A 12,610-nucleotide genomic window follows, 5' to 3' on the forward strand; every position below is an offset into this window, starting at 1 on the left:
TGTGTGTAATTGGCCACAAACAGTCTACAAGTGATGGAATGAGGCAATGAGAATAAAGTAGTTTCATGTAAAATCATCATTGTCATCGCTCTCATTCTCGAGAGGCGATGAAACCAGTGCACATGCTGCGGTGTTAAAAGGTCTGAGGATATTTATTTGATCTGACAAGTAAATCGCTGCTCTGATCCTTGGCTCTATTTTCTTTATTCTTTTACAATTTCACCAAACAACAGCTTCGAGTAAGCTTTGAATTTTCTCTGGTTACAATTCTAAAAGAATGATTTGGGGGATTTCTCTCTAAACTTCCAGCTCGGCTTCAATCTCTCTCCCATCTCCAGTCTCCTACTGTGTGCAGCGGGGCTGTGCTCTTAGCAACAAGCCTTACATGGACTCAGAAACAGACCAAACAGTCTCATCAGTCACTCTGTATAGTCTACATTCATTTACAGCTGCATCACCATTCCTGCTGAGCAAATTCAACTTGCTTTGGTTACATAACTGAGCATTAGTTAAGATGAGGCCTGGTGAGAAAGTGACAACACCACTTGTCTTTAGCCTGGCGAGTTAAAGCCCTCACTGAATTTAAACGTGCCTGAATATTGCATATTAAACTAAATGAACACTATAACTAAGGGTAAAAGCCTCTACGCTCTATGAAACTGAATTGGGCAGTGCACAATTAAACTCCCTGCAACTTCAGTTATTCTATTGCCAGACCAGCTTTTATCGACTCAGAATTCTTATGTCCCTCGATGAGGATTTTTCTACTTTAACCCAGAGAGACATGAAAACAAGCTTCATATTTTTTTAAATCCTGCAACTGTCATCATTTGTGAGCCAGTGGTTTGGTTTAGCTGGAGATGTTTATTAATCAGAGAGCAGTTTAAAGAGAGTGAGAGAGGAGATGTTTCTATTGGCTGGTCCATTACAACAAATCTATATAGGGACTGACAGAGCTTCCTATGCTGCAAAGAAACCTTTCTTTAGGTCAATAAAATGTGTAAATTCTTTTCCAGCAATCCCGTCTACTGCAGCTTTAAAATAGTAACTTGATATAATGACACAGGAAGACACTTAATAAACGTAATACAATTGGGCAACTACTTTAGTTTGCTGATGATAAATTGAACAGGTTTTTTTTTTAAAACACACTTGCAACCTACAGCAGTTAAATCTTTGCTTTGTGAAGGCCGAATGACACAACTCTTATTTACCGTGTACTGCTCTTACGAGCCCTGACTTGTGAGATGGATTCTTGTTGTGAAATCCGACAGGCCTGCTCTGCTCTTAAATTTGAACTTTTGTTTTAACCGTGGGGAAAATCCAACTAAAGAATAAAAGGTATTCATGACTTGATGTAGCAATTTGTTTATGTACGTGTATAGTCATTTCAAAATAGAATACGCCTTGTATACTGTTTATATTTCTTATGTTTCTACAGGACACATGGATAAAAATAGCTTCAAGTGGAAGCTTCCTGCCCAAACAAAAAAATAATATATTTTTTGGTGTGAAGGACGTGGATCGACTGTTTTTTTACAATCAGTCTCACCATTAGAAACCACTAATTCTTACATACTGGACATTTAGGGGTAAGAAGTTGTCACAGAAGCATCACAGGAAAAAAAACAACTCTCTTTTGTTTTTGCAAATGTGATGTGGAAATGTGTGTGCTTTTTTTTTTTTACCACAAGTGTTAGAATTTACGAGTTGAATTTTTTGCTTTGTGCTTGTGTGGGTCAGCTCTTCTACATCAATAGTTTGGCATATTCCCCCGTTTGCGGTAAGAAGTTAATCACAGTTTGGGTTTGAATGAATTCCAGGACAACACAGTTGTGGTTCTTTAGTGGAGTCTGTGTGTGGCTGTCATGCAACTCATCCTTTCTCCTTCTAGTTCACTTTCTTTCTCTGCGTCACACATGCACAAACAAAATGTTTGTCTTCGTCAACTCCGCTGAGTGGGCCATAAAAGCCTGTATTGTTGCCATGTCATGACACTGAAAGGACGAAGACAAAGAGAGTGGAAGGGGGTATCAGTACATCCAACACCACATCTATTAAGCTTTGGTACCAAAAAAAGATACTTTACTGTAGTCAAAAAGCTAAAAGGCACTCATTATCCAAACCCTCTGTGGTCCGGTCGCACTGCCAAGCCCAGAATCCTATATTTAGCCAATTCAAAGCATTCAAATCGCCAAGGACTTCCATCAGTCAGCAGGAGCAGAACACGCCAATTTAAATTTAAATGAAGACGAAATATCATATCCACAGCTATGAAGAATCACACACATAGAGATTAGGGTTAGCAACAATATGACCCAAGAAAAACATACAGGAAATGATGCTCGTCCACTCGATTCTGCATACGACTGAAAGTACGCAACTTCAGACGTGAGAGAAATAAATAAATAAATAATATGTTTGTTTTTTCCAGTGAAAAACAATCTGTGAGAATACAGAATACAGAATACAGCAGACCGTTACCGACATCTACAACAACCTACATTTGACTGCTGCGACAAAAGAGCAAAAAATCAAACGCATCAGAATCAGTGTAACCCAAAGAGAAGATTAGTCACGTGACTATTTAAATGGTTAAAACAATGACACATGTTGTCCTGCACATATTAAAATAGCTACTGTCTAATACTGTATGTGGCCATTACATGTTCTGAAAATGACCTAATGCTTTAAAGAGACAAAAAAACACCCACATTGTCTGACACACAGATTTGATGACTGTTCATCGTGGACATGAATGGGCAGAGTGATGAAGCAATTAGGATGAACAATATTCTGTTGTCAAGTGTGTTGAAACATTCACAACTTTTCTTTTTTTTTTTCTGAGTGAAACTTACTTCCTGCCCTTGAAGCATCCATACATCCCAGCCATGCTGTAGTGGAGCAAAAAACTAAAACAAACAAAAAAATATGTCCTTCTCAATCTTCACAGAAAGAAAAAAAAGTTTTCTCTTGACACGTGTCCGTATAAAACGCTCAAATCCAACACCTTCAGCTTTTCTTCCGCACCAGTCTCCAGTCACTCGTGAAAACGAATGACTTCTCTCTCTTTGTGACAGAGAAGATGCAAGAACACACGGGTAGATCGCCGTCTCCTCCGAGTCACACCATTCTGCGAGGTTCCTCCCACTTCTGAGCTCCACTAAAGAGTCATTTCTGCAAAGTGTAGCAACTGATGCAGGACAGCAAGCCAAGTTTACAGCAAGCAACGCTGGATCAGAGCAGGTTAAGAGCGCCACACCAGAAAAACACTCAAAAGTATAGGTAGAAAGTTAGAGCAACACGAGCCAAAGTTGAAAGTATAAAACAAAAACAGGAAAAGGGCTTTTTCCCCCCCTAAATAATCCTGGCTTTAAGTATCGAACAAATCCTCAGAGTAAGCAACAGTCAGCTAGAGGGAAAACAATTGACGAAATGCCTGAGTTGTGGTTGCTGCATGCCTCTCTCCTCTCCTCCGAGTCACCACGGCTGGTAATGCTGTGGAGGGAGGGCTGGAGGGGGGAAGATAAAGAGGGAGGAATGAGGGAGGAGGCAAGTAAGAACAAGAGACTGCCCCCCCATGACCTTCTCCTCCACTCTCCCTTCCTTCTATTCTCCGTCTACTCTTCAGCTGTCAAAGTCAATTATTTTCCTCAGGTGACAAATCCTAACTTTTTAACTCCAGTAAACACACAAATATGAATTAGTAACGAAACAAGCAGGATACATCTCAGGAAACACTTAAATAGTTTGTGGTTGTTAAAGGTACATGAAGCAGGATTTGTTTAAGTGTAACTGATCAATAATTCCTTTCAGTGAGTAATTATTCAGTAAATAAATGATCCAAGAGAGAGAGAATGACATTTCTGCACTTCCTCTATGCTCCGTTTACAGCCTTTGATAATTCTGACCCGTCACACGAGGGTTTAGCAGTGTTTTGGCAACAGAAGTTACACACTGGGGCTTTAAATCAAGGCTCACTTCAATAGTGATTGGAACATACAACACACTTTTAAAATAACCTATAAGTACCTTTTTAATTGCATATAAAATACAATTAAAACACTATATAATAAATGCATTTGCAATTTGCCACTAAAAACGATCAGTTGTTCTGTTTAATACAGACAAAACAAGTGCTATAAGTTTCTGCAGCCCTGTTATTTGTCCACCTTCCCCCGCGCTATTATTAGAGACCCAACTTTTACATGACTTTATCTTTTCATGCAGAGGAAACACAGTTGACACACGCCAAACTAACCAGTAACTGACATTAATGCTGCGGCTCATCTGTGGATATCTGTGACCTGTTCAGAAATAGTTTATTGTAAACCATCAATATATGTTTTTTTAGGTGTTTTTTTTCTCCATGAATAATTTACCACTGTCACCAGTTTTAAAGCTGTGGCCTAATGAGTATATGTCCTTGCATGTTGCCGTCCATACATGCTGCAATGTTGAATTACAAGGAATCAATTCAGAATATGGTACACTGACTGTCCTGTTCTGCTGTCATGCGATGGATTATTTTAACATCAATCATTATGGAGCACTTTCTCAGCTGACAGATGCTGACGGATGCTGACAGAACATGATGGACTTTTAAAGCACGGGCACTAAATGTCACCACTATCAGCGATGTTTGATAACAGAGGAAGGCTGTCTGTTAGAGGTGCTTCTTTGACATCCATATTACAGCTAATGTGTATTATAATTCAATGTGGGCACAACATTCAGCTCATGAGTCTCACTTTGACCATCTTCTACCGCTTATCCGAGGTCGGGTCGCGGGAGCAGCAGCTTGAGCAGAGAAGCAAAGACTTCACTGTCTCCGGCCACTTCACACAGCTCTTCCGGGGGAATCCCGAGGTATTCCCAGGGCAGCTGAGAGACTCAGTCTCCCCAGTGAGTCCTGGGTCTTCCCCCGGGGGCCTCCTCCCGGTGGGACGTGCCCAGAACACCTCAGCAGGGAGGCGTCCAGGAGGCATCGTAACCAGATGCCCGGGCCACCTCATCTGGCTCATGAAAAGGAGCAGTGGCTCTACTCTGAGCCACTCCCGGATGACTGAGCTGGTGACCAAAAGTGAGGGCCGGAAAGTAGATCGAGAGCTTCACCTTTTGGCTCAGCTCCTTCTTCACACAACACGACAGCCTGTCGCAGTAATCCCGATAAGTTGGTAGCATAACCATCTACAGCTCCCAGTGCTTATGTGTGTGTGGGGCTACAATGTGACATTAGGGTTTGAGCCAATCCAAGCTGACACAGGGCTAAAGGTGGGGTCACACTGTGGACACGTCACAGTCCATCACAGGGCCAACATACAGAGACAAACAGCCATTCACTCTCACACAGACAGAGTCTCCACGTACTTCAATTCAATTTTATTTGTACAGTGCAAAATCACAAAATAAATGATCTCAAAGCACTTTCACCTTGAAGCCTTTACAATATTATCGAGCAAGCACTAGGTGTCATTTGGGAGAGAAAAAATACTTTTTAACAGGAAGACATTGAGTCTGACAGAACCAGACTCAAACATGTGCAGCATCTGCCTCGACTGGTTGGGGTGAAAGGAAAAATAGGGGACAGAGGAGTCCCACTGAGTAACCTCTGCATGTTTTTGGACTGTGAGAGGAAACCCGAGTACCCCGAAGAAAAGCCACACGCACACGTGGAGAACATGCAAACTCCACACAGAAACAAAACCGAACCGGTGACCTCCTTGCTGTGAGGCCACAATACTAGCCACTGTGGCCCAGTTCAAAGATTTACTTCTTGTAAAAAGTCTTCCACGTCTCAAATGACCTCTGAATTGAATCCCGTAACAAAACACCTCAAGTAGCACCACAGTGCCGATGCAGCTGCATTAAAATCGGCCCCGAGAAAACACATCCTAATCACATTAATCATCAGAACATTCACTGAGGAGTGGTGGCTATGGAATGAATTTCATAACTCCTACATGCCCAGACTGAGTGTAGGCTGCGATTCATTTTATGTTTCCAACATGTTGAAATTGAGCTACTCTGTGCTGAGGTGTGTGTGTGTGTGTGTGCAGGTGTGTGTGTGTGTCTGTGATCTTAGCCCTAAACTTAACCACTTTTTCTGCCTCATTAGGACCAAGTTTTGGTCTCCATGAGGACTACTGGTCCTGACGGGGTCTGTTTTCGTGTCTGAAAAAGACCCAAAGAGGTCACAGATACAACACAATCAAACACGGCTGTCTACAATTGTTGTATGCCAATAAACCATCAAGACTGGAGTTGTGTTGACAAAGAACTTCCGCCATTTTGATACATGTGTAATCAGTGTTTCCACCAATATAAACAATGCTTTGCTTGAGACTAATTCCAGGAACCTGGGATTTCCCACCCTGAATCTCTCAGTCAGACACTCATTCACATTCAGTGAATCTATGGAGTGAAAAAGTTCTCTTTAACTTGTTTGACAGAGCATGTTTCATTTGTTAGTGTTATGACAAGTTTTATACACAATATAGATCTTTTTTTTTGAACAGAAATGAAGTGAAAAATTCTATGCAGTGAAATTTAAAAATCTTAGAAACCAAGTCTGGTTCTTCTCACATGAAACCACTGCAGAACAAACCGTGACGAGTCAATAGTGCAGTTGGCCACAGAAAACAACAACAAGTTCAATTGTGCTAAAAAGCTGCATGAAGCTGGAGGAAACTGCCAAGTTGTGTAATGGTTATCCGCTGATAACAAGGCAGCCTTGAGCTGAGATGCCAAGCACAATGATCGGGTACCTAAAGGGTGGAGCTAAACACTCAGCATTGTCACGACAGGTTGACAATATTAACAGAGTGTTTCAAGGCCATTTGACTTATGTCAGTGCAGAGAAATGTATACATTCTTCTTCATTTCGTTTATTTTTGTGGGCTACACTGTGTCACAACGATATGATGTCACTCTGTTTACATAACTGTCACAGCTATAGCATTAGGCCTTCACATCCTGCTGTGGAAACTCGACTTTACGCTTTAATCCATTGTTGATATAATATTTTTTTTAACAATGTGGGTGGAGTGTGTCTCCGTCTCTTTGGCCGTCAATCCCAGCACACCCTATCCTGGGACATAACTTGTCTTTGAGAGTGGGACAATGGACACAGCTCTCCCATGTAGATGTGTACTGTATGTACTCTATGTATCTATACATGTGTATAAGCAGTTGGTCACGTATTTACTGTCTTATATGCATGTATCATTCATTCAGTGCACTGTTTATTAGAGCCAACAGGAATGTCGGTCACTTTTCCTCAGAAGAAAAAAAAAAGAAAAAAGGGGGATGTTGGTATTTCCTGAAACAACGGCTCCAAGTGTGGACCCACCGAGAGGGAGAGAGAGAGAGAGAGAGAGAGAGAGAGAGAGAGAGACTGTGACAGTCTGCAATGCAGAGAACACACAGCAAACCAGTGAGTTTCTGTCCATGCAAACTTAACACTGAGCTTTATTCCCTTTAGCTTCACCTAAAATAACATCTCAAGTTGTCCAATGCCGTTTTAGATCTCCTTTGCGAAACAATTCAGATTTATTTAGTAAATTGTGGATTTGCTGTGTTTTTCCACAGCATTTAGTAAGAAAAGGTGTATTTTTGTAAAGGGGGGGGTGTCATTATTACACCAACTAAGCCTCAGATGTCAGTCTGTATATGAAGAAAGCAGAAACAACCTATAAATCAAACCCCTGTGAAAACAAGACGACTACAAATGTTTTGGAAAAAGCGTTCGGCTTCAGTGGGTTTGTTGTTCGCCGACACAAACAGCTTCCACCGAGCTGAAAATGCCATTTACATTTCTGAAGCTGTGGTCGACCAAGAGGCCCCGCTTTTCTTCCCCTCTCCTCCTCTTTCTATATTCCTTCCATCCCCTTCCTCATCTCCACTCCTCCTCTCCCTCGGCCGGCTCGGGTTCCTCTCGCTCACCCCTGCAGAGAAACGCCTTTTTCCTTCTCCTCTGTTTTGAGGTTTCTCACTGCTATTCTCTCCATTACAACATGCACGGGCTGATCCAGATATCTCAGTGTCTGTGTACAGAGAAGAAGAGGAGGAGGAGGAGGAGGAGGAGGAGGAGGAGGGAATCACTCTGGAGCTCTGAATTCCACCTCACATCTGGAAACCATCGTCTCCCTCTCTTTTTGCCAATCTCTCGCCCCCTTTCTCTTGCTCTATGTTGTAATGTAAATAACCCTGTAATCATGCTCCTGCCCTAAGCCTGGATGCTCTGTGTGTGTGTGTGTGTGTGTGTGTGTGTGTGTGTTTATACACACACACACACTGTCCCAAGAAGTTGAAAAACGTCTCATCTTTCGCTCCATCTCAGGTCCCAGCTTTGGTTTATGAGGCAATAAAAACAAAACAGCTTTCTTATTCACCTTTGCTCTGTGAGTGTGTGTGTGCGTGCGCGCGCACATGTGAGTGAGTGAGTGTTAAAGCAACAGGAGGCACACGCGCCGTTCATTCTAAGAGTTCAACGATGACCCAGTCACCTGTAACTGAGGCTTTTATGGCGCAGCAGCACACGACGAACTGTGCGTTTCATTGCTTGACGTGCTGGTAATCTGACGTCGTTGCCCTGATATTGATAGATTTCCTGGATTTTTCACGTACCGTCAACAACGCAACAAGTAGCATGTACCACGTGTACGTAGATATAATACAGTAGTACATAAGAGAGAGTGAAAACTTTATGAAATGGAATAAACCACAGCTGCTCATAACCTGACACACAACGTTTGGCAAAGCATCACCAGATTTTTTTTAACCAAACCATGGACTTCATTAAGATATACCACTTTTACACGTCCGATCACAAACTCAAGTATGTACCGATACACATATTAGTCTGATACTGTTATGTTGTTAACAACACACTTGTGCAAGCCGCTTTAAGCCAATATCGGACCGATACCAATACTGAGTATCGTATCGGCTCATCTAGTGATGGGACAATATACAATATTATCACTTATCAGGATTAAAACCACTTATAATAACTTAATTATGGCAAATTGGTATTATCGAGTTAATAGCGAATGAAGAAAAGCATCAATATTTCATGTGAAAATCTATTTCTAAATGTGCCACTATGGGGAGCTGCATCTTTCCTCGTGACTAATTTTTCATTCATTCATCATCTATGATCTAATTACTAAAAAGTATAGTTAAGGTGACAAAAACCTGACACAAAATCAATTTAAAAGATGGATTAAAAAGCAGTGTCGCTCCATCAAGGTCCAAACTAAAATATAGAAACACATCCACACAAAATAAGAGTCATCCAAACATTTCCATTCTTAAAAAGAATGGTCGAATAGACTTGGTGTGAAAAATGGAGATTATGTGAAGCCGTTATTTTGGTAGCACAACAGAATTTCCCACAATGCAAAGAACAACAGCTTGTCTTTCCCAGAATCTGGATATTCCAATACAGCTATAAGGAGCAGTTGCTAATTTATCTAATAAATGATTGGCTGTTATCAACATTTATTGGTGCACTTGCATGTTGCAGCTGATCACAATGAACGTGATGGTCCTTGGTCACATGATGACGGCGAAAGAGCCCAACATGCGGCTTTCCCTCAGGCCGCACAGGACGCAAGAAGAGACAGAAAAGAACAAATGCAGCGGCAGCAGAGAGGACTGAGATAAAAAGAAGAAGAGAGCAGGACACGGCGACATGTCTGAGTGTCTAATTATGTGACAGTGAATGGTTGTGATGGGATTTCCTCATAGAGAAGAACAGCAAACAGGATGTCTCTGTAAAACCTCTGACAGTTAGTTCACTGACCCAGTGACAGAGGAGATGATCGGCCCTCTAATCAGCATGGCTGTGACATCTGACAGGTCACACACACACACACACACACACACTTATCAAGCTTCTCAGTCAGATTACCAGCACTGATGCCCTTAAACTCGTGTATCCTTCTCGTCTGATAATACTTCCATGAGAATTTATCAGCATTGTGGACATTTTGATTGGTCTGTTGACATTTGCAGCGCTGAGACACACACACACACACACACACACATCAGCAGACAGGGATCTACACATAATCCCACAGTCATGTCCTCAAACATGTCGTCACAAGGATCACAACAGCAGATCAATAGTCTTTGATCCCGACACACTGACAAACAACACGACGCTACTGCAGTGAAGTCAGTGTCTGCGCTCAGGATTATAGTGGTTCTCACACACACACTTGACCTGCGCCTGCCTCCAACACTCCTGCAGCTTTTTATTAGGACACTGCATTGACTCTCATTCATTTGGACAGCCAACCCAAAAATGTTATTCCTAACTTTTATCCAAATCCTAATTTAACCACATAGAGCATTTCCATGCACTGTTAACGCCGTTCATTAAAGGATTACTTCACCGATTTGCATATTACTTTTCCATATTACTAGGATAGAAATACTACCCCTATTTTAGTAATACAACGCTAAAAGCAAATCAGTGAAGTATTCCTTTAACTTAAAAATATACAATTCTTAAAGCAGAAAAAAAACAGTATAAAATCAGCTTCCTCGTCAGTCATGGGAACTGTGTGGCACATGCAGATAGTGCCCAGGTCACTTTGAGTATGACTCAAGTCCAACGGAAGATAGACATGCAGTAGCGGCTCGACTCACGGTCACATTATCTGCAGCACTATTTCTTAACATGATAACATAATCGTGTAAACATACTCCTGAAGGTCCTAAAATGACAACAAACAAGATTGCACTCACACACACGCTTGTTGTGCTCTCTTTGTGAGGACAATCATAATACATAATGTAACCCCAAGTTAGAAGTTAATCACAAAAAAAAGAAGTTAATCATCGCAACTAAATGTCTGACCTAAACTAAATTTTACCCTTAAAACCAGGTCTTAACTCTGAAAAAATCCTATTAAAATGTAAGTTCTCTCTTATACACACACACACACACACACACACACACACACACACACACACACAGACAGAGGTTTGCACAGCTATTCTACTTAGGACACTGCACTGACTTTTTCATTTTAGTGGGCAGTCCAAACTAAGTGTTATCCCTTACCATAACCATATCTAGTTAATGCCCAACCTTAATCCTAATCTAACCACAATTCAAATGTTAGCCCTAAATAGTCTGTTCTTGGCCTTAAACCCACTGTGCAATTGTCTTGTGTAGAGTTACTTTACCAGTGCAATTTGTTTTTCTCTTTTATACTTTATATGTATATATTTTTTTTCCATTTATTGTTCTTAAATTTGTATACTTCATTAGAGTCGACAGCACCTTCAATTTCGATGTACCTTTGAAAAAAGTGGCAATGACAATAAAGACTATCTTATCTTATCTAAACTCCACCAGCTCCTCAGAAATTAGGGTTCTGACTCATTGGGAGCACTGGTCCTGACAAGTTATAGAGGAGGTAACACAGGGAGAGTGTTCCCATCTAACTGTAGGTACACTGAATGAATGGCTGGCTGTAAAAGGGCAGAAACGGTTCAAACTTAAATTGAAGTCTTGAGTCAATAAACAAAAGAGATGAGAACAGTTTGCATAAAACCCTTTAGGGCAATTTTAACAGTTTCCAGAAAATCCTATGGAAATAACTTCTGAAAGTAAGGTTTTCTGTGATGATGATGATGATGATGATGTTGATGACGATGAGGATGACACCCAGGTCCGCTACTTTCTCACTGTTTTAAACTCACAAGACAAACTTGTGGGGATAAACCGTTACTGACGCCTCATCGTGCAGACACAAACAGAGTCTGTTTTGGTTTTTGCGGGATTTTTTTTTTTTCAACAAATACTAAGACACACTAACTTTTCCTCGCTCAGCTGCTTAACACGACGCACAAAGCGAAGCTGCTGCTTCATCCAGCACATGTATCGATCAACAAGCAAACAAACAAACAAACAAACATCATCATCATCACTACCACACACCAATAATTGATCTGTGTGCTCAGCGAAGTAAAGTAGAGCAGATACTCACTGTGTGTGCTCAATCTCAAACGGCCTCAGAGTGAAATCATCCCTCAAAGACTGGAACCAAGACATAAGCTCTTCTTCCTCTGCTGCTGCTGCTGTTGGTCACAGTCGGAGTCTAAACTAGTGATTGGATTATTTGCCTCGGCGTCCGCTGCTCTGTGCGGATGCGTTCAGGGCCGGCTCGGATTACACTCTACTGTAATTGTAGCTGCCGTGGTAGACAATAACATTTTTAGCCGACATTTAATCAAATTAATGTTTAAACTGCGTAAAGTGAGATAAATACGGTTTATATGTTTACAGTTTAAATCCAACACTCCTACAATGACAAACAAGAATATCACATGTGAAGTGAAAATCCTATGGAAATAAATATAAACGACATCGAAATCACACAATTTGAAGCAACGCAATTAGCAAATCATAGAGCCTTTGATTTTATTGTTCGATTTTATCTTATTCAATTTGATTTGCCATCTGAAAAAACAGTAGTTGTATAACATTTCATATCTCAAATGTTTCATTCTTGCACTGGAGTAAAGTAGTTATTAATGTATTTATTGGTATTATGATTTTTTAAGTCCAAAACACACGGGATATTGAAGC

General features: G+C 41.0%; 1 protein-coding gene across 4 annotated transcripts in view; it reads right to left on the reverse strand.

The window, feature by feature from the left end:
• The window catches only part of LOC131472445 (probable serine/threonine-protein kinase kinX), a 42,313-nt gene extending 30,195 nt beyond the window's left edge, over window positions 1–12,118 (reverse strand). For 3 of the 4 annotated variants that reach the window (XM_058649630.1, XM_058649629.1, XM_058649625.1), the window contains exon 1: window positions 12,009–12,118. In XM_058649630.1, coding sequence (XP_058505613.1) covers window positions 12,009–12,073 — 65 coding nt within the window. In that variant the 5' untranslated portion in view covers window positions 12,074–12,118. Of the gene's footprint in view, window positions 1–2,858; window positions 3,497–12,008 lie in introns of those variants that run through there. The other variant, XM_058649627.1, reaches the window with a different exon arrangement.
• Window positions 12,119–12,610: the final 492 nt, after the last annotated feature.

The sequence above is a fragment of the Solea solea genome, chromosome 14 (assembly GCF_958295425.1).
Source record: "Solea solea chromosome 14, fSolSol10.1, whole genome shotgun sequence".
NCBI classification, from domain to species: Eukaryota; Metazoa; Chordata; class Actinopteri; order Pleuronectiformes; family Soleidae; genus Solea; species Solea solea.